General features: G+C 48.5%; 2 protein-coding genes across 3 annotated transcripts; one reads left to right on the forward strand and one right to left on the reverse strand.

Annotated features, from left to right (window-relative positions):
* Positions 1-19: 19 nt before the first annotated feature.
* Positions 20-2,879, forward strand: Slc25a11 (solute carrier family 25 member 11). The gene is made up of 8 exons (XM_075991866.1): positions 20-279; positions 821-973; positions 1,061-1,267; positions 1,446-1,536; positions 1,626-1,716; positions 1,805-1,904; positions 1,984-2,035; positions 2,154-2,879. The coding sequence occupies exons 1-8, from the start codon at positions 185-187 to the stop codon at positions 2,307-2,309; spliced, it is 945 nt and encodes a 314-aa protein (XP_075847981.1). The 5' UTR covers positions 20-184; the 3' UTR covers positions 2,310-2,879.
* Positions 2,880-5,061: 2,182 nt separating this feature from the next.
* Positions 5,062-12,892, reverse strand: Gp1ba (glycoprotein Ib platelet subunit alpha). 2 transcript variants are annotated; one of them, XM_075991867.1, is made up of 2 exons: positions 12,721-12,892; positions 5,062-7,717 (listed from the first exon to the last, which is right to left on the reverse strand). In XM_075991867.1, the coding sequence occupies exon 2, from the start codon at positions 7,709-7,711 to the stop codon at positions 5,444-5,446; it is 2,268 nt and encodes a 755-aa protein (XP_075847982.1). In that variant the 5' UTR covers positions 7,712-7,717; positions 12,721-12,892; the 3' UTR covers positions 5,062-5,443. The 2 variants fall into 2 exon arrangements, with proteins under 2 accessions (XP_075847982.1, XP_075847983.1); XM_075991868.1 differs by lacking the exon at positions 12,721-12,892 and adding an exon at positions 7,928-7,987.
* Between the last annotated feature and the right edge of the window lie 8,940 nt (positions 12,893-21,832).

The following is a 21,832-nucleotide window of genomic DNA, read 5'->3' on the forward strand; positions in this document are numbered from 1 at the left end:
GTCTTTGCGCTACGCGCCTGCGCTCGTCCTCCTCCCCTCCCCCCCAGCTTCTAGCTGGAGTCGGACTTGCCTGTCGGAGGGGCGTGCGCGCGCGCGCCCTCGCCCTGTTGCGCGCTGGTGTCACCTTGGGCGCGAGCGGGGCAGCGCGTGCTCACGACCCAAAGTCGAGGGCCATCAAGGGGCGATGGCGGCAACGGCGAGTCCCGGGGATGGCCGGATGGACGGGAAGCCCCGTACCTCCCCTAAGTCCGTCAAGTTCCTGTTTGGGGGCCTGGCTGGGTAAGCTCAGGCCCCAGGGATAGGGAAAAGGAGGAAGGGACGGGCGCAAGCAACTGGGTCCAGGGCATCTCGGGGTATGTTGCAGTAAATTGAGCTGGTGCGGGGTCACCATGATGTCCTGAGATTTGCGAGGTGCCTGATGGCCTGCCAGGACCTAGTCACGCATTGCAGGGTCATTGCCCCATGTTTCCAACCACCATTGCTCCACTGTGCATGTTTATGTTGTGGGTCTAGCTTGGGGTGGGTCCTAGGTTGTGGATGCCCTCTCCACCCCTCCTTAGGCTGCCTGCAGTACAGTTCTGCTCGAACTCTAAGGAACTGCCTGAAGCATTTTGATTTGCATGGTTCTTACTGGACAACTGGACTTTTTTTCTGGCACGTTGCCTTCTGTGCACACCTTTACGCACATACACACCAGCCTCCTGAATCTTTAGCTGCCCGTCAGACCCTGACCCTTGTATCTTTTTGCTGCCGGGTTGCAGTAGACACTGGTCGACCTGGACCAGCCGACCTGACTCCTTGCCTTACTGCCTCACTTCAGGATGGGTGCTACAGTTTTCGTGCAGCCTCTGGACTTGGTGAAGAACCGGATGCAGTTGAGTGGTGAAGGGGCCAAGACTCGAGAGTACAAAACCAGCTTCCACGCCCTCACCAGCATCCTGAAGGCAGAAGGACTGAAGGGCATTTATACTGGGTACTGGGGTCTCAGTTTGGGAAGGGAGGCTGTGGTTTGGTAGGTCCAGGCCTTGGCCTGATATGTGGTGCTGACATTTCTCCTCAGGCTGTCAGCTGGCCTGCTCCGCCAGGCCACCTACACCACTACTCGTCTTGGCATCTATACTGTGTTGTTTGAACGCCTGACCGGGGCTGACGGTACACCCCCTGGCTTTCTGCTGAAGGCCCTGATTGGCATGACGGCAGGTGCAACTGGGGCATTTGTGGGAACGCCAGCAGAGGTGGCGCTTATCAGGATGACTGCCGATGGCCGGTGAGTTCCAGGTCTAACCCCAGCCCCATTCCTGGAATGTAGAACGAAAGGATTAGGTTTTACATATTTTTGTTAGCTAAGTTCTACATCAGGACACGGACCTGCTCGGACCTCCCTTTCTTTGTTCCTATGGACCCTGAACGGTCCTGACCGTGACTTTTCCCTGCCCTTTCCCCAGGCTTCCAGCTGATCAGCGCCGTGGCTACAAAAACGTGTTTAATGCCCTAATTCGAATTGCCAGGGAAGAGGGAGTCCCCACGCTGTGGCGGGTGAGCAAAGGGGTGGGAGTCCCAGGGGGTGTAGGGTCAAGTCTGGCATTTTTGACCCTCTCTCCATTGCCTCCATCCTCCCACCTCAGGGTTGCATCCCTACCATGGCTCGAGCTGTTGTTGTCAACGCTGCCCAGCTTGCCTCCTACTCCCAATCCAAGCAGTTCTTGCTGGACTCAGGTGAGAGAGACCCAGAGCTGAATACTCCATGCCCAGTCCAGCCTGAGCTACCTGAGAGTTGACTGCCACCTTCTGCTCCCCCTCTCAGGCTACTTCTCTGACAATATTCTGTGCCATTTCTGTGCCAGCATGATCAGTGGCCTCGTCACCACTGCTGCTTCCATGCCTGTGGACATCGTCAAAACTAGGTGAGCCTGTAGCCTGGGGTTGGAGAACTTCTGGAGGGCCTTCTTTCTGTCTTTCATGCACGTACTTCCTCTCTTTCAGGATCCAAAATATGCGAATGATCGATGGGAAGCCGGAGTACAAGAATGGGCTGGTGAGGAGGCGGGGCGGGGGGCTCGGTCAGAGTGTGCGGGTGCCCTGGGAGGGCTATGAAGGGAGCTGGGTATAGAGGCCATGTCCTCGCCCCAGCGCTTGCCTGCCTGTCTGTCTAGGATGTTCTGATCAAAGTCGTCCGCTACGAGGGCTTCTTCAGCCTGTGGAAGGGCTTCACACCATACTATGCCCGACTGGGCCCCCACACTGTCCTCACCTTCATCTTCTTGGAACAGATGAACAAGGCCTACAAGCGTCTCTTCCTCAGTGGCTGATGTGGCAAGCTGCTGAGACTAGAGTGCCAGGGCCCCCAGGCCACCTGCTGCTCCTACAGTCGATGTGCCCCGGGGGCCTGGATTCTGCTACCCTGGGCTCCTCTATTTATTTTCCCTCTACAGTGTGGTTTACTCCTTTGCGGTAAAGAACTTTAATCTGTTCTACCCCTGTTCCAGCTTGCCGTGCCTGGCCTGATGCTTAGGATCATTCTGTCCCTGGCTAGTCCTAGGAGGACTTGAGAAACTTCCCTAAGGATTTCTTGTTATCTCTTGGGTATTAGTTTCAGGGCACACAAAACAGCAGACCTCTCTCTCTGGGGAAACCAAGACAGAACTGAGGAGACAGGAGAGAGTAGAAGTTATCCAGATGGCCAAAAGGGTCTATGGTGGATGTGGCTTCCTCCTCTCTGAGGACGAAATTAATAAATTGGATTGATAACACCAACCCCAAATCTGGATAGTCTTGAGGATCCTAGGGGGAGCTAACTGCACAAAGAAGCTGATGTCTCTGGAAAACAAACTGGAGTTTTTAACAAAAAATATTAAAATCACCCATTGGTTTCATGAAAATACTATGTAAATCAGTGATACCTCAGCAGCAGACAGAAAGAAAACTGGGCCTTGTACACTGCTAGCAAGCCATTTGCCCAAAAATGCAGTGCCTCGTAATTGGATCAGAGCTCCTCACTGCCTTTGCAGCATAAAGAGGGAGGGGTAATGAGCGTAAATTGAAGCAAGTGGGATGTGGTGACACACGCCTTTAACCTCAGCACCCAGGGGGCAGAGGCCAGCAGATTTCTGCGATCAAGGCCAGCCTGGTCTACAAAGTGCGTTCCAGGACAGCCAGGGCTGTGAGAACAAACCTGTCTTGAAAAATCAAAAAAAAAAAAAAAAGAATCTAAGTTGGACTTCTGTGGGATGGAGCCACAGGGGTTGAGAGTGCAGTCCCGAGCTCTTGAGAGTGTGCAGCGCAGTCAAACACAAAGATTGAGGAAAGAAAGAATATTGGCTAGAAACTGGGTTGGCTGGGAAAAAGTGATTTTTTTTTTCCATCTATTTCTTTCTTTCTTTTTTTTTTTTTTTTTTTTTTTTGGTTTTTCGAGACAGGGTTTCTCTGTAGCTTTGGAGCCTGTCCTGGAACTAGCTCTGTAGACCAGGCTGGTCTCGAACTCACAGAGATCCGCCTGCCTCTACCTCCCGAGTGCTGGGATTAAAGGCGTGCGCCACCACCGCCCGGCCTTCCATCTATTTCTTAAGTGTGATTCCCAAACCCTCAAGGATCCTACAAACTTCTTGGACCATGAAGAGATATGGGAAGGTCAAACCAGGAGTGCCAGGCAGCCTGAGGGCTGCATGCCAGGCCAGAGAAACAGGCAGGCAGCAGGTGCAAGCTGTCCTCTTGGCAGAGCCTCAACACAAAAGATATTAGTGCAGCTTCCTGGTGCCTCTGCTGCTCCTTTCCTTAATCCTTCCCTGAAACTGTCCTAGGCCACCCGCAGTGCCTGCTCGGAGACATTTGAAGCCTGCACCTTTTCTTAAGGAGTTTAGAGTCCAGTAAGGAGATAATGGGAGGCTGGGCAGTGGTGGTGCATGTCTTTAATCCCGGCAATTTGGGAGGTAGAGGCAGACCGATCTCTGAGTTCGAGGCCAGACTGGTCTACAGAATGAGTTCCAGAACAGCCAAAGCTATACACAGAGAAACCCTGTCTCAAAAAAAGCAAACAGCAAAAAAAAAGATGACAGGAACATTTGAAAATGGCTATATCTGTGTACTGCACCCTGCCCAACTTAGGAGAGACTTGTTCGTGGTAGCAGTCAGATAGGTTGAGAAGGAGGGCAGAGGCAGAGCTCTTCGCTGGAGTGAGCACAGAGGCTCAGAGGAGGAACCCTGCTGGCACAGAGGACCCATGAGCCTTGTGCAGTGGTTCAAGCCCACAGTGCCATGGAGATGAAGCAGAACTGGTAGGTAGAGTTGATGAAGAAAAGTCCTTACTGGGTAACCTCTAAGGTTTGTGCTCTACCTGGAAGAGTTCAAGGTGGGAAGGAGATTCAGCCAGATTCACAAGAAGATCTAGAACCATCTGGAGAGGGGCAGTCGGTAGAGCCAGCCTTCCTTTATCTGGGTCCCAAGCCCTGTATTGAACTGAGATGACCTCACTGGTGAGATTAGCAAATGGCCAAATCAGTGGATTTTGGGGAAAGAAGGGTCCTGCTACATCCAGCTTTGAAAGCAGCAAACCTAAGGTTCTTCAGTCAAACCCATCAGGGTGACACACCTTTTCCCAGTCCTGACCTGTCCGGTGAGGAGAGTTGTATTTGGAAGCCATGAGTGTGAGGAATGTACCTACCTCTGCTACCCAGCTGCAGGCAGGCTTTAGCACTTTCAGCTCTGGGACATGGTTCTGGAGTTGTCTGAGGTAGCCTGGTGGGTACCCAAACTCTGCAGAAGAGTCACCAAGGTCGAAGAAGTGTCCTCTGCCCCCCTCCCCCAGGTACAACTGGAGATTTGTTGGGTATTTGGGATCAGGGTGGGGGCAGTTAGGACCTTGGGAATTCTTGTAACAGGTGCTTCAGCCATTCTCATCTCTCATAGAAAGCTACATTTTCTTAAAAGCAGTTTTACTTTGGACTGGAGAGGGAGGGGGAGAGGAGTGGGGGGAGGGGGAGAAAGGTGGGAGGAGGGGGAGGGAAATGGGAGGCTCAGAGGAGGTGGAAATTTTTTTTTATTCTTTTATCAATAAAAAAAATTAAAAAAAGCAGTTTTATTATTCAGATAACACTGGTGGAAGATAAGTGTTAAACAGGGAAAACATATTCACGATACTTAGGGATAATGTTGCTCCAAGTTTCCTCCCACATGTGAACACATGGGAGCCATGCTCCATTTCTATTCACTTTTTCTACCTCTTCCCCAAAGCCATAGCAGTGACCATGTGACCTGGCAATGCTCTAAGTAACATAGGGAGCTTGGTTCTGTGATTACCCAGTTGTATCACCTTACCACTTCTGATTTGTGTGGTCTAGGTGTAAAAGGGGCTTCAGATAAAGAAGTAAATAGAATGTCTGTGTGGCAGTCTCATTCCCACCCCAGCTAGATCCCAGTAGTCTTCTTAGGATCTCCAAGGTACTCACCTTCACAGACTGTGACCTGAGTACCTAATACCCACTGTTCCCAATAGGTCCTGACCACGACCCTGGCTCAGAGCTGAGGGCCGCCGTCCTGCTACCAGAGGCCCAACACGCCCATTACGCCTTACCCATAGGAAAAGGCTAGAACGGAAAGTAGGGAGTGAGCCTTGAAGGAAGAGCAGCCAGGCCCGGGGCACAGTTACCTGCCTTCCTCTCTGCACCTCCAGACTTGTGGTGTATGTGCTTGTGGCCAGCGCAGCAGATTGGTCCAAGTCCGGAGTGTGTGGTTTTACATGCCAGATCCAGGTCAGCAACAAAAGGAGTATCACAGAGGCAAATAGAAGCCAGAGAAGACCCAGAATATAAAAAACCAGGGGGAGGAGGCAGCAAAAGTCAGAATTGAGAAAAGGGTCACTTTTGGAAGTATTAGAGTTTGCTTGAACCATGTCTTGGAAAGTTAGGAAGCTGTTCATTTCTGGGATTCCAGTAATAGGTTCAGGGGTAGGGAGTAAAGTGAGTTCTGTGGCGGCCAGGGCAGTAATGAAGAGTGTCACTCCAGTAAACACTGGAGTGGTTGGGGTAGTGCTGCTGGGCTCTGGGGTAGTTGGAGTGAGGGTGGAAGGCACTGGAGCACTGGGCTCTGAGGTAGTCAGGGTGGAAGCAGTGGATTCTGGAATAGTCAGGGTGGAGGTGGTAAGCATTGGTGTGATGCTGGGCTCCGGGGTAGTCAGGGTGGTAGTTGTTGACACTGGGTTGGTACTGGACTCTGGAGTAGCCAGGGTGGAAGTGGTGGGCTCTGGGGTAGGGCTGGCCTTTGGGATGAAAGTGGTAGGCAATGGGGTAGGGCTGGCCTTTGGGATGGAAATGGTGGGCTCTGGGGTAGGGCTGGCCTTTGGGATGGAAGTGGTAGGCACTGGGGTAGGGCTGGCCTTTGGGATGGAAGTGGTAGGTACTGGGGTAGGGCTGGCCTTTGGGATGGAAGTGGTGGGCTCTGGGGTAGGGCTGGCCTTTGGGATGGAAGTGGTGGGCTCTGGGGTAGGGCTGGCCTTTGGGATGGAAGTGGTGGGCTCTGGGGTAGGGCTGGCCTTTGGGATGGAAGTGGTAGGTACTGGGGTGGTTGGGATGGTGGTAGGTGTAGTATTGAGTTTTAGATTATAAAGAGGTGTACTGGACTGCATGGTCTGTGGGAGTGTGGTGAAACCTGGAATCTGTATGTGGGTGGATGTGGACTGTTTTTTAGTAGGTTTGTGGGTTGGAGGCCAAGAAGGCCTTTGGCTGTCTGGAGAAGTAGGAGACTCTAAGAGTTGGCCCCAGTGGGTAGTATGGGCTTTAGTGTTAGTAGAAAACTTGACCTCTGCCCTTGTAGCAGGTACTTCAGAGACTTCAGAGTCATAGTCATCATAGTCTATGGAATCCCTATCACTACTGGTAGGGCAGTTCTTCCCTTGGTAGAAGAAGACAGGTGCGTTGGCCAAATTGGCACATCGTACACTGGCCACATTAGGGGTCATAGCCTTGACATCCACACCCTCCTTCCATATGTAGACATTGTTGGAATTTTGCTTGAGCCAGTTTCGGAGGTAGAGAATCTCACAATCACAATACCAGGTGTTGGAATGAAGAAAAACATAAGGCAAGAAGAGGGTCCCAAAGAAGCCCCTTGGTATTGTACGAAGCCAGTTCTCTTGAAGGTAGAGGGTGTCAAGATCTTCCAGCCCATCTAGGAGCCCATGGGGCAGCTCACGTAGGTGGTTGTTGGCCAGATTGAGTTTCTTCAGATTGGTTGTAGACACCAAGAGCCCGGGGGGCAGACTCTTCAGATTATTGTTCTGCAGGTAGAGCTCCTGTAGTTGGTTTAGGCCTTCCAGAACACCGGGAGACAATGAGCCCAGCTGGTTGAAGGAGAGGTCAAGGATAGTGAGTGCAGGCAGTGCCCGTCCTAGGGAGGGCAGACTTTGCAGGCTGTTGTGGGATAAATGCAGGTTCTCCAGTTTGGACAGTTTCTCACTGGTCTGCAGGCTGGTCAGCTCACATTCATCCAGGTATAGCCGAGTGAGGTGAGTGAACTGTGCCACGGAGGCTGTGGAGAAGGTAACCAGTTTGTTCTTGGCCAGGAAGAGGATGCCTGTGTCTGCTGGCAGGTCTGCAGGCAATGCTGTCAGCTTCTGGTTCTCACAGTTTACTTCCAGCAGGCTGGTCACTTGGGAGATATCACAAGGGGGCTGGGAATGTAAGGGACTTGGCAGCAAGAACAGCAAGATGAAGAGAGCCATAGGGACCTGTGGGCAAAGGGAGTTTAAAGGATTACCACCCTGGTCCTTGGCATAATTTTTCTAGGCTCCAACCCTTCACTGCTGTAGCTCTTAAGAACACTTCCAGAAACAGCTTCGCTCCCTCCCAGACTTTTCCCTTCTCTTCTACCCTGTCCTCAGCCCTTAGTTCTTATTCCCTCCTCAGATCTTCCTCTTCTAATCCCAGCCCCAGCTTACAGTCAGGCAGAAAGACCTCTGAAGGCACAGAGCTTCTTCCAGGGTGTGACTTGGTCTTTCTCTCTTCCAGCTCCAAGGAGAGCCAGGCCAAGAGCAGGAAGGAGATAGAAATAGAAATGGGGAGGAAATGACAACCTGATAATCACCTCCTGCCACCCAGGGGACCATCTCCCTCCCAGGCACAGGCCCTTATCACCTCCCTCCACAGCTTTCCCCAGGACCCTCCTTTGGTTTTACACTCTCCCTTCCTTTCCTTCCACCCTGGAGAGATCTAGAGACTCTCTGGCCACCAACTTTGTGCAGCTTCCAAAAGCCTCTCCACGTGCTACCCTCTCTCCTCCATAGCTGTTCTTAGAGATGCCCGGTTTGCCTTCATTACTTCCTTACACCTACTGCCACCTCTCCTAGCCCTCAACTGATTCCCTCTGCAGCCTGAGACTGCTGTCGCCCCTATTCTATATCCACTGGATACGTTACTGTTACTGCTACTCTAAACTGTTTCTGCAGCATCCATACCCAGTGTTACTTTCTCCTGGGGACGTGACAGTGACATTCATTTTCTTGGTTTTCCTCTTGCTTGTGTGTTGGTCCTTCTCAGACTCCTCTGTCGCTTCCTCTTCCTCTACCTTTCTGGAGTATTCTTTGACTGTCTTAATATATACTCCACAAGTGCCTTGGACATATTTTGCTGCACCTTTAATCACCACCTCTAGCCCAGACTCGTTTTGATCTCTGCTCTATACCCTTTTTCCTGAGGTCTAGATACTTATGCCTGATTGTCTCTTAGACTTCTCTTTTACATGTTCTACAAGTACAGAAACAGTGTACCTCATTTGAGAGGCTCAAGTAGGAAGATCATGAGTTTGAAGCCGGCTTGGGCTACATAGACCCTTCTCATAAAAAAACAAACAAACAAAAACAACTAAAACCAAAACTTCAATATATCAAAAATTGACTTCATTATCAAAATAGCTTCACCTGCTAACCATGGAGGTGCAGGGCTGTCTACTGCTAGTCCTTAGGAAGCAGAGGCAGGAAGGTCATGAATTCAGGGCCAGCCTGGGCTTTATACTGAGACTTTATTTCCAAAGAAACGCACAGAAAAATAGTATTCCTCTGTTGTCCACAACCACTCATTTACCTGATCATTCCAAACACTCCCAATACCACTGCCTTCTTCAGACTCTACCCATTATGGAGACTTGCTGAAATAACTCTGGTTTCTTTCATATCTCTCCACCCCCTTCCCCAGCCCAAGGCACTATCTTCCCTTTTTTAGTAGCCTTCTGGTTGATCTCTGAAAAATCGAACTTCCCCTCTGTTTCCCATGGGAGAACTGCAAGTGTCAACTGCGTGAACCCACCGATGGCTCCTGACGACTCTCAGCAGGCAGTCTGAGCTCTTCAGTCTTACAAGATCGGAATCCTGCCTACCTACCTGCTCAGCCCCCTTGGTTAGCGCTCTCCCCTCTTCTGGTTATTCTTTCCTGTGCTTGAACTTTCGCTCATTACCTCTTTCCTAACTCTTAAATATCTGATAAATTCCAGTGCAAAATCCATTCCTCTAGAAACTTCTGATTTTTAAGCTTGGGTTAGTTGTCTGTTGGGCCACTGCCCCATCTAATGATGTAACGATCCTACATACCCAGAAGGGGTATCATGAGCATAGCTTGCTCCTCGCTGCTTACTGATGGCTGGGCAAGGGGCAGACACAGCTGAATGCAGCTAAGTCATAGACTTGCCATTCGTAATATTTGCTGGATGGAACAACTAAGGCAGTATCCGGAGGCGAGGCAGAAGGAAGCATAGATGGCAGCTATGCTGAGGAACTCTTGAGGATGTTGGGTTTTCTACTGCATTGCTATCACTTTTCAGATAGAAGCCGCAGGGAAAAGATACATCACCTAGGCCAGTGTAATGGTGCACATCTTTAACCCCAGCACTTGATCAAAAAAAACAAAAACAAAACAAAAAAAAAACATTGGCTAGAGCCAGGCCATGTGGCCTGTGCCTGTAGCTTTAGTTCCTAGGCTGAGATGGGAGCTCCATACCAGCCTGAGCAAAACAGTAATACCATGTCTTGTGGTGCAGGGGGTGATGTGTACCTGTAATCCCAGCAATTATCAGGAGGCTGAGGCAGGAGGATTGCTAAAATGAGGTCGGTTTAGGCTACAAAATGAGTTTGAAGCCAGTCTGAACTACATAACAAGATTCTGTCTCAACCCCCAAACAAAAACAGAACAACACTGGCTACTTCAAAGACTTTCTGGGCAGAAAAGCCAGACGTGGAGTGATGTGACCAGGAACAGTTCCCAGAACCATGCTGCAGAACCAGTCTGGTGAGCAGAACTCTCCTGTGCTGCAAGACCAACTCACTGAAGCTTGCATCGCCCCTGCCCTGAGCCAGACATTGTTCCATGACCTCCAGTGCTGCAGACTCCCACACTGTCCTTCCTTCTCTGTGATTAGATACTAATGGAAGCCTGGGTGTGAGTCTGGTTGGTCACATGCCTGGTGACCCAACTGCCAGGAAAGCCCACAAAGTCAAAGTTTTGGTTATTTTCAACTTCTGAAATAGGAAGTATGTTCTGTTTCTCCAAAGATCTGAAAGTTGAAGAAACTTCCAAACAGAGAAGAGGTTCTGTTTTTTTTGTGTGCCTACTAAGTGGTCTTGTGTTTAACTTCCTTCAGGTGTCAGCTCCTGTACCAGGACCCCAGAGACTCTTTCCTTCCACCATGTGGGTCCCAGGACCCATCCTTGGGTCATCAGGCTGTCAAGCTCCTTTTACCTGAGGAGCCATCTGGTCAGCCCTGATTTACATTTGCTAATAGAATGATCTGTTTCAGTTAGATGTTCAAATTACTATTGTGTTTATACTTTTTAAATAATTTGTTTTTCTAAAAGATTATTTTTATTTTATGTGCACTAATGTTTTGCTTGCATGTATGTCTGTGTGAAGATGTCAGATCTTGTGGATCTGGACTTACAGTTGTGAGCTGCCGTGTGGGTGCTGAAATTTGAACCCAGGTCCTTTGGAAGAGCAGCCAGTGCTCTTCACTGGGGAGCCATCTTTCTAGCCCCTACATTTATATTGTTTGTTTGTTTTTGTGGGTTTTCAAGACAAGGTTTCTCTGTAGCTTTGAAAGCTGTCCTGGAACTAGCTCTAGTAGACCAGGCTGGCCTCGAACTCACAGAGATTCACCTACCTCTGCCTCCGGAATGCTGCAATTAAAGGTGTGTGCTACCACCACCACCACCGGCCCTGGAATTGGCTTTGTAGACCAGGCTGTCCTTGAATTCACAGAGATCTGCCTTCCCCTGCCTCCAGAATTATGGGGTTGGATTTAAGGCATGCACCACCACTGCCTGGCTATTAAAAAAAAGCTTTCAAATGAAAATCTTTTAAGTTTTATTTTTTCCCTCTTTTAGACAGGATTTCACTATGTAGCCTTGGCTGTCGTGGAACTTGCTATATAGACCAGGCTGGCCTTGAACTCATAAAGATCTACCTACTTCTGCCTTCCAAATGCTGGGACTAAAGGTATTTGCCACCACTGCTGACTCAATAATATTTTAATATAAATGTATCAAATCTATAACAGAAACTGATACTGTTTCTTTTTTGAGTCATGCTGGAAATTAAACTGAGGTCCTCTCAAGATTAGCACACACTTTAACCACTGAGAATCCTGGCTAGTTCCCTCATGATTTTTGTTTTTATTTGAGGTAGGGTCTCACTAGCCCAGGCTAACCTTGAACTTGCTATTTTGTTTATTTTATTAGCCTTGAATAGGTTTTTTGCTATTTTATTTATTTTTTATTTATTTATTTATTTTGGTTTTTCGAGACAGGGTTTCTCTGTAGCTTTGGTGCCAATCCCAGAACTAGCTCTTGTAGACCAGGCTGGCCTCGAACTCCCAGAGATCCGCCTGCCTCTGCCTGGGCTTAAAGGCGTGCGCCACCACCGCCCGGCTTATTTTATTTTTAAAAATTTAAAATTATTTCATGTTAAGCATATAGATGTTTTGCCTGAACGTGTGTATGTGTATCCTATACATGCCTAGTGCTCACAATGGCAGGAAGATCACTGTGAGTTTGAGGCCATTCTAGTCTACACAGTGAGTTCCAGCTAGGGCTACGTAGTGAGACCCTGTGTCAAGAGAATTAACAAGGGCTGGAGAGATGACTCAGTGGTTGAGAGAACTGGCTGCTCTTTCAGAGGACCCTCAGCACCCAAATGGCAGCTTGCAACTGTCTGTAATTCCAGTTCCAGGGGATCTGACACCTTCACACCAATGCACATAAAATAAATAATAAAAAAGAAAACAAACAACAAAAACAAACAATAAGAATAAACATTTTTAGGATTCATTTTTTGTGTATTGATTTCATTCTTTGGGAATACTTTTGCTGGAAACAGGATCTGTGTTAGCAATTCTGCAATTCTGTCTTGTTTTTTTTCAGCACTTGAAAAAACATTGTGTGGGGCTGGAGAGATGGCTCAGAGAAGAGCACTGGCTGCTCTTCCAAAGGTCCTGAGTTCAATTCCCAGCAACCACAGGGTGGCTCACAACCATCTGTAATGAGCTCTGGCTCCCTCGTCGTCTAACATATAGACAGAACACTGTATACATAATAAATAAATAAATAATATCTTTAAAAAGGAGAAAAAAGAGAAACATTGTGCTCGGGCTAAGAAAGTCGTTTATTTGATAGAGTGCTTGCCTAACAAGCCAGTAGCCCTAGGTTGGAGCCCAGCCCTGAACAGAATGGGAGTGGTGGTGCTTACTAACCTGTAATTCCAGCCCTGGGGAGCTGGAGGCAGGAGGAAGATCAGGAGTTCAAGGTTATCCTTGCCTGAGGCCAGCCTGGTCTGCTTGAAGTCTCAAAACCAGGTGAGGAGTGCGGCTGAGACGACTCAGTCGGGAAGAGCACGCGCTGCTGTTGCCGAGGACCTGGGTTTGCTTACCGACACCCGCATGATGACCCACAACTGTCCACAGCTCCAGTTCCAGAGGAATCAGATACTCTTCTGACTTCCTCATGCACCAAACATGCCCACGGCGAATATGCAGACACAACACTCAGACACATAAAATAAAAAAGGCTTTTGAAAACAAAATTTTAGTTTGGAAAAAACTGCAATCATGAGCCAGGCATAGTTATCCTAGTCTGTAGTCCCACCACCGTGGAAACTGAGGCAGGACGAGTGTGAGACTTTTAAACCAACCTGGGCTACAAGATGTCTTGGAATGGAGTTCTTTGGGCTTAGCCCATTTGGGGTTGCCATAGTCTCATTTCTGTAGCTGTAATAAAACACTCTGGCTGGGCAGTGGTGGCACACACCTTTAATCCCAGCCTCGGGATGCAGAAGCAGGCAGATCTATGTGAGTTCGAAGTCAGCCTGGTCTACAAAGTGAGTTCCAGGACATCCAAGGCTGTTACACACGATAGATAGATAGATAGATAGATAGATAGATAGATAGATAGATAGATAGATAGATAGATAGATAGATAGATAATAGATAGATGTGATAGATAGATAGATAGATAGATAGATAGATAGATAGATAGATAGATAGATAGGTAGATAGATAGATCACTCAGACCAAAAGCAAAAGCAGCCTGGGGGAGGAAAAGATTTATTTGGCTTATACTTCCAGGTCACAGCCCACCAATGAGAGGAGTCACCAGGAGCTGAAACAGGAGGTGGAAACAGAAATCATGAAGGAGCCCTACTGTTGGTTTTTTTTTTCTTTTTATTTTTCGAGACAGGGTTTCTCTGTAGCTTTTAGTTCCTGTCCTGGAAAGAGTTCTTGTAGACCAGGCTGGCCTCGAACTCACAGAGATCCGCCTGCCTCTGCCTCCCGAGTGCTGAGATTAAAGGTGTGCGCCACCACTGCTCGGCTAGGAGCCCTACTGTTGGCTTGCTTCTCTGGCTCATGGGTAGGCATGTGCATAACTAGCTTTTAAATTTTATTAATTTATGCACATGTGTGTGAACCTATATAAATCACATGTGCAGGAGCCCTCTGAGGCCAGAAGGCCCCAAATCCCCTGGCACTGGAGTTAGAGATGTTTGTGAGCCACCACGTGGGCACTGGGAACCGAACCCCAGTCCTCTGGAGAAGCCAATGCTTCTAACCACGGAGACATCTCTCCATCCCTGTTTCTCTTGCACTTGCTCCCTCCCTCCCTTTCTTTTCCGCCTCTCACCCTTGGTCTCTGTCCCCATTCCTTTCTTCCTTCCTCTCTCTCTCTCTTTCTCTTCTCTTCTTCCTTCCATTCTTCCCTTTCTTAGATAGAGTCTCACTATGTAGCCCAGATAATTTACACTCTCAGTCCTGCCTCAGCCTCCAGAGTGCTGGGGTTCTAGGATCTCCAGCAGGCGGTTGTAAATGGCTGGTCCCTTATCAGCCTAGACTTCTCAGAGCTTTTGTCTTATTCTCCCTGGTGCTATTCCTCCTCTTCCTCCTCCTCCTCCTCCTCCTCCTCCTCCTCCTCCTCCTCCTCCTCCTCCTCCTCCTCCTCCTCTTCCCCACCCCCTCCGCCAAACAGCCCAGGATAGCCTTGCCTCCCTCTTTCCTTCCATCCATACTGGGGTTTGAACCCAGGCCCTCTCACTTACACTGTATCCCTAGCTCTCATACGTGGAGGATTTCGTCATGGAGTTTCAAGGCAGTTTTTCAGATAACCCTAACATCTTCATCTTCTGGGGCTGGAGCTCTGTTGACATTTAGCTTTAAATCTTCCTGGTTCTTGATATGATCATTTCTTCTCAGTGAAACTTCACCCACTCCTGAAATTTGTGTTTCAGGCCTCTCTTCCAGCTGTCTTCCTGTGGTCCTGCGCTATCAATGGGAGGATGTACTGCCTGATGTCAGGTGCAGGAAGGAGGCTGGGCTGTGTGGTTGCAGTGGTGCCCACCTGCTGCAGTGCTAATGTTTTTTTTTTTTTTGCTTTATTTTGTTTTGGTTCTGAGACAGGGTCTTTTTAATATAACCCTGCCTGTCCTGGAACTCACCATGTAGACCAGGCTGGACTTGAACTCACAGCGCTCCTCCTGCCTCTGCCTTCCATATGCTGGGATCAAAGGTGTGAGCCACCACACTCAGCTGCTTCTAACATTTGGGAGTCTAGGGCAGAAAGATCATTGAGACCAGGAATTGGGAGGCTAGCTTGGGCAAAATGTTAAAACCCTGTCTAAAAAAGACAGAGGACAAAGAGGGAAGGAGAAGGAAGGGGGGAGTGGGGTTTAGGGAATCAATTCCGAGTCAGACAAAGTAGAATGTTTTCAGCAGTGTCTACATGGCTGTCACTCATTAAACTGTGACCTGCGATCTACTTGGGATCTCTTTGGACTCTAAACAGGAGCAGTCTCTCAGCAGGGCTTTCTGTGCTTTGTTGGCGTTAGCCCTGGACCAAGTCCAGGAGGGACTTTGCTCACTCTGGGCCGGATTAGTTACTGTATAAATTCCTACAGCCCCTGGCTCTCTCTGTGTATGGGGTTTATTTTACTGTTGTTTCTGTTTTTGAAGTAGGGTCTTGCTCTGTAGCCCAGGCTGGCCTCAAACTCCTCCTGCCTCGGTCTCAAGTGCTAGGATTACAGACGTTTGCCACCACATTCAGTTTTATGCTTCCTTTAATATCGTTTTATTATAATGCATTTTTTTGGGTAGGCGAATTGCAGGTTGCTAGGGTTGAATTTAGGACTCCTTTTGAGGTTTATTATGTTTACATTTGCCGGCATGTATGCATGTCTGGTGCCCCCTGGGGACCAGAGAGGCTATAAACATGACCTGCATACTGACCATACCAGTTGACATGCCAGTGTTGATGGGGGAAATTTCCCAAGGCCGCACCCCTAGATGAAAAGCTACAGTCAGTGGTTGCTGAAGGAGGGATGAGCCCCCTAATTGGTTGTCCAATCCAAGTGGTCATCCCTAAACATGACATAGGAGCAACACTCAATGGACAAGACTCAAGTTTAACTCTTAGCACCTACATAGTGGCTCACAACTATCTGTAATTCCAGTTCCAGGGGATCCAATGCCCTCTCTTGACTTTTTTGTGCTTGGGGAATGCACATTTTATATATATATATATACATATATATGTATATATATATGTATATATATATATAAAATGCATAAGTATGCATATATGTGCATACTTTTTAGGCAAAACATTCATACATGTAAAATGAAATGTAAGAAATCTCTCTATGGGTTGGGGGATCGCTCAGTGGTTAAGAGAACTGACTGCTCTTGCAGAAGACCTGGGTTTGATTCCCAGCACCCGCACAGTGGCTCACAACTGTCTGTAGTTCTAGTTCTTCTGACGTCCATGGGCACATGGCACATAGACATACATGCAGGCAAAACATTCACATAAACATACACATAAAATACCGCCCTCAAATCCCCACCCTCGCCCCCTGGAAACAGAATGTAACCTCAGTCGCTGCTCCAGCGCCGTGCCTACTGTGATGATATGGACTAAGCCTGTGAAACCAAGTCTTCTGAAGAGAGCAGACATCCTGGGGCTTACTGCCCAGTGTTTTACAGCGCCAAGACTCACATGCGGCTAATTAAAGACTAGAAATCAGCCTAATTAGGTAAGCCCAATGCTCAGCTGCTAGGAGAAGCCAGAAGAAATCCAGCCTCAGGGTCATCTGGAAGTCTGAGAGTCACGTTATCATCAGTGTGGGTTTCCAAGCTGTGTGGGCCTCCTGCTATCGCAAAAGCTTTTAAAGATCCTTATTCAATCCAGACCTACCACCTCAACACACCCCCAAAAAAAATAAAAAGAAAAAAAGGAAGCCAAACAGTGGTGGTGCACACCTTTAATTCAAGCACTTGAAAGGCAGAGGCAGGTGGATCTCTGTGAGTCCGAGGCCAGCCTGGTTTGCAGAGTGAGTTCCAGGACAGGAAGAACTACACAGAGAAACCCTGTCTCAAAAAAAAAAAAAAAAAGGAAGAGAAGGAATGTCCTCATATCTTTTTTATCTAGACTGTTGCCTGAAGGTACCGTCCACAGTCACGGGTGGGCCTTCCCACATCAGTCAAGGCAGTCAGGAGAGTTCAGGAGCCACGCCCTACACAGGTGATTCTAATCTGTAACACTGTGACCTTAGAACCAGTAGTAATACCTGTAATCCTATTCAGGAGACTGGAACAGGAAGATCCCCACGACCTAAGACTAGTGTGTTCAAAGTCAGCCTAAGCTAAATAGTGAATTTTACTGTCTTATTTTTATTTATTTTGAAACAGCGTCTGTCTCTGTCTCTCTTCTCCCCATAGCCCTCTCCATAACCCTGCCTGTCCTGGCTGACCTCAGAGTCATGGAAAACTCTGCCTCCTGAGTGCTCAGATTAAAGCCATGACTGACTTTTCTTTCTCTCCCGGTTAATTCACTGATTGTGTGTACGTGTAGGTACACCTGTGTGTCACGGTGCGTGTGTGGAAGTCAGAGGACAGTCTGGGAGTTGTCATCGTCTACCTTGTGTCTCGTGTTGCGGCTGCTGTGCTGTGTACTCTGGGCAATCTGGAGACTCTCTGGGAGTCTTCTGCCTCCCACTTCACGCTGAGAATGCTGGGACGGTGGGTGCGCATCACTTCTAGCTTGTGTCTTGAGTTATGAGGGTCAGACTCTGGTCTTCAAGTTTGTGCATTGAGTACCTCTATCGGCCAACGTACCTGTTTGCTCTTGTTTCTTTTGAAGACAGTCTCACTCTAACCTAGGCTGACCTTGAACACACTAGTCTCAGGTCCTGGGATCTTCCTGTCGCGGTCTCCTGAGGATTACAGGTATTAATTACCACAGATAGAATCACCTGTGTAGGAAGCCTCTCCTGAACTGTCCTCACTGCCTTGGTGGATGTGGGAAGGCCCACCGTGACTGTAGACGGTACCTTCAGGCAGTAGTCCAGATAAAAAGGGTGTGCAGGAAGACAAACGGACATTCCTCCTCTTGCCTAGTGCTGGCTTGGCCTCCTCTTGCCCTGTTCCTGCCGCTGAGTCCTTCAGTGATGGCCTGCAGGCCAGTCCTTCATTGTGGAGTAGAGAGTGACCAGAGGTTCTTCAGGAACTGTCTGGCTTCCAGTCAGGTTGGAACGACTTAGTCACTCCACCTTGTGGACTGAAAAACTACACCCTCATCTGTAAAGACAGGTACTCTGGACTGCTCCGAATGTTGAGGCCCCGCCTCTGCCTCAAAAACCAGGTACCTGGTTCTCAGCAACTCAGGTGGGATCTGGTGCTCTTTGTTTTAAAGCTCACTACATATGCCCTGTTCTGTTCCTCTGGAGAACCCACTACAACAGCAGGAGCGAGCTACAGCATTGACTTCAATGTTACTCTTTGAAAAAACATTATTTTTGAGTGTATGAGGTGTGAGTGAAGGCTTTTGGTGTCCCCCAAAATAACTTTGTTGAGTCACTTCTCCCCTTCAATCTTTCAATGGATTGCGCACTTGAACTGGGGTGTCAGCCTTGTTCATACCGGCTGCGCAGTCTCCCCGCCCCACCTCCACCCTCATGTTTCTCTTTCTTTATTTACAAGATGGGGTTTCTCTGTGTGTAGCCCTGGCTATCCTGGCACTTGCTCTGTAGACCAGGCTGGCCTTAAACTCACAGAGATCTGCCTGCCTCTACCTCCTGAACATGCTGTGGCATTAAAGGAGTGTGCCACCACCACCAGGTCTTTTTAAAAAAATATTTATTTATTTATTCATTATGTATACAATATTCTGTCTGTGTGTATGCCTGCAGGCCAGAAGAGGGCACCAGACCTCATTACAGATGGTTGTGAGCCACCATGTGGTTGCTGGGAATTGAACTCAGAACCTTTGGAAGAGCAGGCTCTTAACCACTGAGCCATCTCTCCAGCCCAAAGATTTATTTCTTTATGTATATGACTGCTCTATTTGCCTGTATGCCTGCAGGACGGAGGAGGGCATCAGATTCCATTAGATAGTTGTAAGCCATTATGTGATTGCTGGGAATTGAACTCAGGGCCTCTGCAAGAAGAGCCAGTGCTCTTAGCTGCTGAGCCATCTCTTTAGCCCCAGAATAAATTCTGCTCTGCTCCCTCCACCACAGGGTTTCTCTGTGTAGCCCTGGCTACCCTGGAACTTGTTTTATAGATCAGATTGACCTCAAACTCAGCGATTCCCCTGCCTCCACAGTGCTGGGATTAAAAATCTGCTTCACCACATTCTGCTGGGTATTTCTTTTTTACAGCAGTGGTTTTGATACATTGTTTTTTTAAAAAAGAAAAATTCCACCCCCCCCCCAGCCACAAAGGACTCCTAGACTCCTATCCTCTTCCTCCTAGACTCCTATGGTCTGTTCCTCCTAGACTCCTATAGTCTGTTCCTCCTAGACTCCTATGGTCTGTTCCGTTAGTTTCCCTTTTCTGTTAACCTTTACTCCACCTGGGTTTACTTTGTATCTGGGGTGAGGTGTGGGAGTAGCTGCTTACTTTTCTCACCATAGAAGGCCTTGCTCACTGTGCTGATAACAGCCTCTCCCACTGATGCCCTGAGAGGCCGGGTGCTCTGGGCTCCTCCTTGTTCTCCCAGGTCCCGGCAGCTTGCTCACCTGCTGTTAGAGTGTTTGCTGTTGGGTTTTGTGGTGTGTTCTAACATCGGGTAGGCTGGGTCCTTCCTTTGGTTCTTTTCAAAATTGACAAAACTGTTCATGGACCTTCACACTATTATAGAGATTTTAAAATGAGTATCCAGTTTCTTTTAAAAATCATTTCTCGAATACCTTAAGGAGAATGGACATCTTAAAAATATTAAGGTAACTCATTGACACAGACATCACTTCATTTATATAGACTCTACTGTTAATTTCTCTTTTTCTTTTTTCTTTCTTTCTTGATTTCCTTTCTTTTTATTTTACGTGTCTTTGTGTTTGCCTGAATGTCTCTACACCACATGCATGCAGTGCCTGCAGAGACCAGAAGGGGGTAGAGGAACTGGAGTCACAAATGATTGTCAGCCACCCTATGGGGAAATGCATGCTTAACATTGGAGGAAGCGGTCAGCTCTCCAGAGTGGCTGTTCAGTTCACATTTACACTTTGTTAGCCGGGGCCTTACTGTGTGGCCCTGGCTGGCCTGGAACTCACTCTGTAGACCAGGCTGGTTTTGTACTCACAGAGGTCCACCTGCCTCTGCCTCCCAAGTGCTGATATTAAAGGCATGTGCCATCACCGCCTGGCTCAGAAGGACTTCATACTGACCCAGCCAAGGTCAAATGATTGTGTAAGCCATTTTATCCAACCTATTAACAGCAGTCCTGCTGGTTTTATTCAGCTCTGAATGCAAGCCATTGATTCATGGGCTCCATTTCCTGATATTTAAAAAAAAAGTCACACATACTTACAAAACTTCAGAATAAATATTTTGAAAAATAAATATGTACCTACATTTATTATGCAAAAAAGTTTTTTTTTCCAGGCATGGTTGGTGCACACCTTTAATCCCAGCACTTGAGAGGCAGAGGCAGGCCTGTGAGTTTAAGGCTAGCATGGTCTACACAGCAAGTTTCATCCAAGGTCCAGAGAGAGCTACATAGAAAGACCCTGTCTCAAATAAAATAATAGTTCACCAACTAGGGACTAAGCATGCAAATATTTGAGTCTATGGGAGTCATTCTCATTCCGATCCTATCCTCTGGACGTGTGGGTGGAGAGGACAGTTCTCAGGGAAAGACACCAGCAGTCCCTTTGCTCTGTTTATTTGTCCAGTAGAGAATTATCAAACCTCTGCTGCGTGCCAGACTCTACCAAATGCCCCGAACACAGCCAACCAGCCGGTCTCTGCCACCAGCTTGAGTCGTATTGTGGGAAGCAGAGCTCAGTTCGTGTCTACTGGACACTCCCCAGCCTGGCACCGCTAACCTGCTTCCCCTGCTAAACACAGAGGGAGCCCTCCTGTGGCTAGCTGGGGGATGGTCCTTTACAAGGGCCCTGGTGGCTAGGAAGCAGTCAGACGCTCTGTGGCAGGGGCAGCTGCAGCTGTTCAGAGTTGCTAGCCAAAAGTAGTTGGTGAAGGGCATGGCTTCCCGTTGAGCAGGGATCGTTGCTAACTTGTAAGTCAGCCCCTAGGGAAACTGGAATTTTCATTATACAAATACAACACTGGCTCACAGGCAGGTGTCCAATCCTCCGGTTGGCTGGGGGAGTTGGGGAGGGGCTTACACCCCAGGTTTTCCCTATCACTTCCCCGCTGTGCTCCTAAAGCTCAGGAATGAACTGGGCCGTGGTGCACGTCTGTACAGGAAGGTGGAGGTCAGAGGGCAGCTCAGAAGGGTGGGTTTCCTCACTCCTTTCTCCATGGGGTCCAGGGGAACAAACAGGTCGTCAGGTTTGGCAGAAAGTACCTTTATGCTGAGCCACCTCACTGGTCCACATTGGTGTCCTTTTTGGTTTGTGACTTACTGCGTTTTTACCAAGGCTGTCCCTGTGACCATGGGTTTACCCTATGGAGCTTGATGAGCTCACCACTGGGCCCAGGGGCTTCAGACAGGCAGTGATGGGAACCAAGGCCAAGCTGGCTCTGTATCTGCAGAGAAGCCAAGGGGTCAGTCGGGGGCCAAGACCATGGTGGATGGTGCAGATGTTGAGGGGAGGCAGAAAGTACACAGAAGGAAGGCAATGCCCAGAGGGAGCAGGCACACTCGTCAGTAGAGAGAGGAGCACTGGGTAAAGACCCTGCTCCAGAGTGTTGTGGCCACCATGGGTGAGTTCACAGGAAGCTATAGGATGCCTTGAGTTTCTAAAGCTTCAAGGGCCGATCCACCAACAGCTCGATGGCTCCTCTCCCCTTTACACATCGTTCCTAGCTGTTTCCCTTCATACAGTTCCCTGCTGCTAAATACTAGAAGCCTCTCTCT

The sequence above is a fragment of the Microtus pennsylvanicus genome, chromosome 11 (assembly GCF_037038515.1).
Source record: "Microtus pennsylvanicus isolate mMicPen1 chromosome 11, mMicPen1.hap1, whole genome shotgun sequence".
Classification (NCBI taxonomy): Eukaryota; Metazoa; Chordata; class Mammalia; order Rodentia; family Cricetidae; genus Microtus; species Microtus pennsylvanicus.

Excerpts from the sequence above, each read along its gene's own strand:
- Gp1ba (XM_075991867.1), bottom strand. The coding sequence starts at position 7,711 with ATGGCTCTCTTCATCTTGCTGTTCTTGCTGCCAAGTCCCTTACATTCC.
- Slc25a11 (XM_075991866.1), top strand. The coding sequence starts at position 185 with ATGGCGGCAACGGCGAGTCCCGGGGATGGCCGGATGGACGGGAAGCCC. Across the intron at positions 1,268-1,445 it reads AGGATGACTGCCGATGGCCG|GCTTCCAGCTGATCAGCGCC; the intron begins GTGAGTTCCAGG and ends CCCTTTCCCCAG. Across the intron at positions 2,036-2,153 it reads CGGAGTACAAGAATGGGCTG|GATGTTCTGATCAAAGTCGT; the intron begins GTGAGGAGGCGG and ends CTGTCTGTCTAG.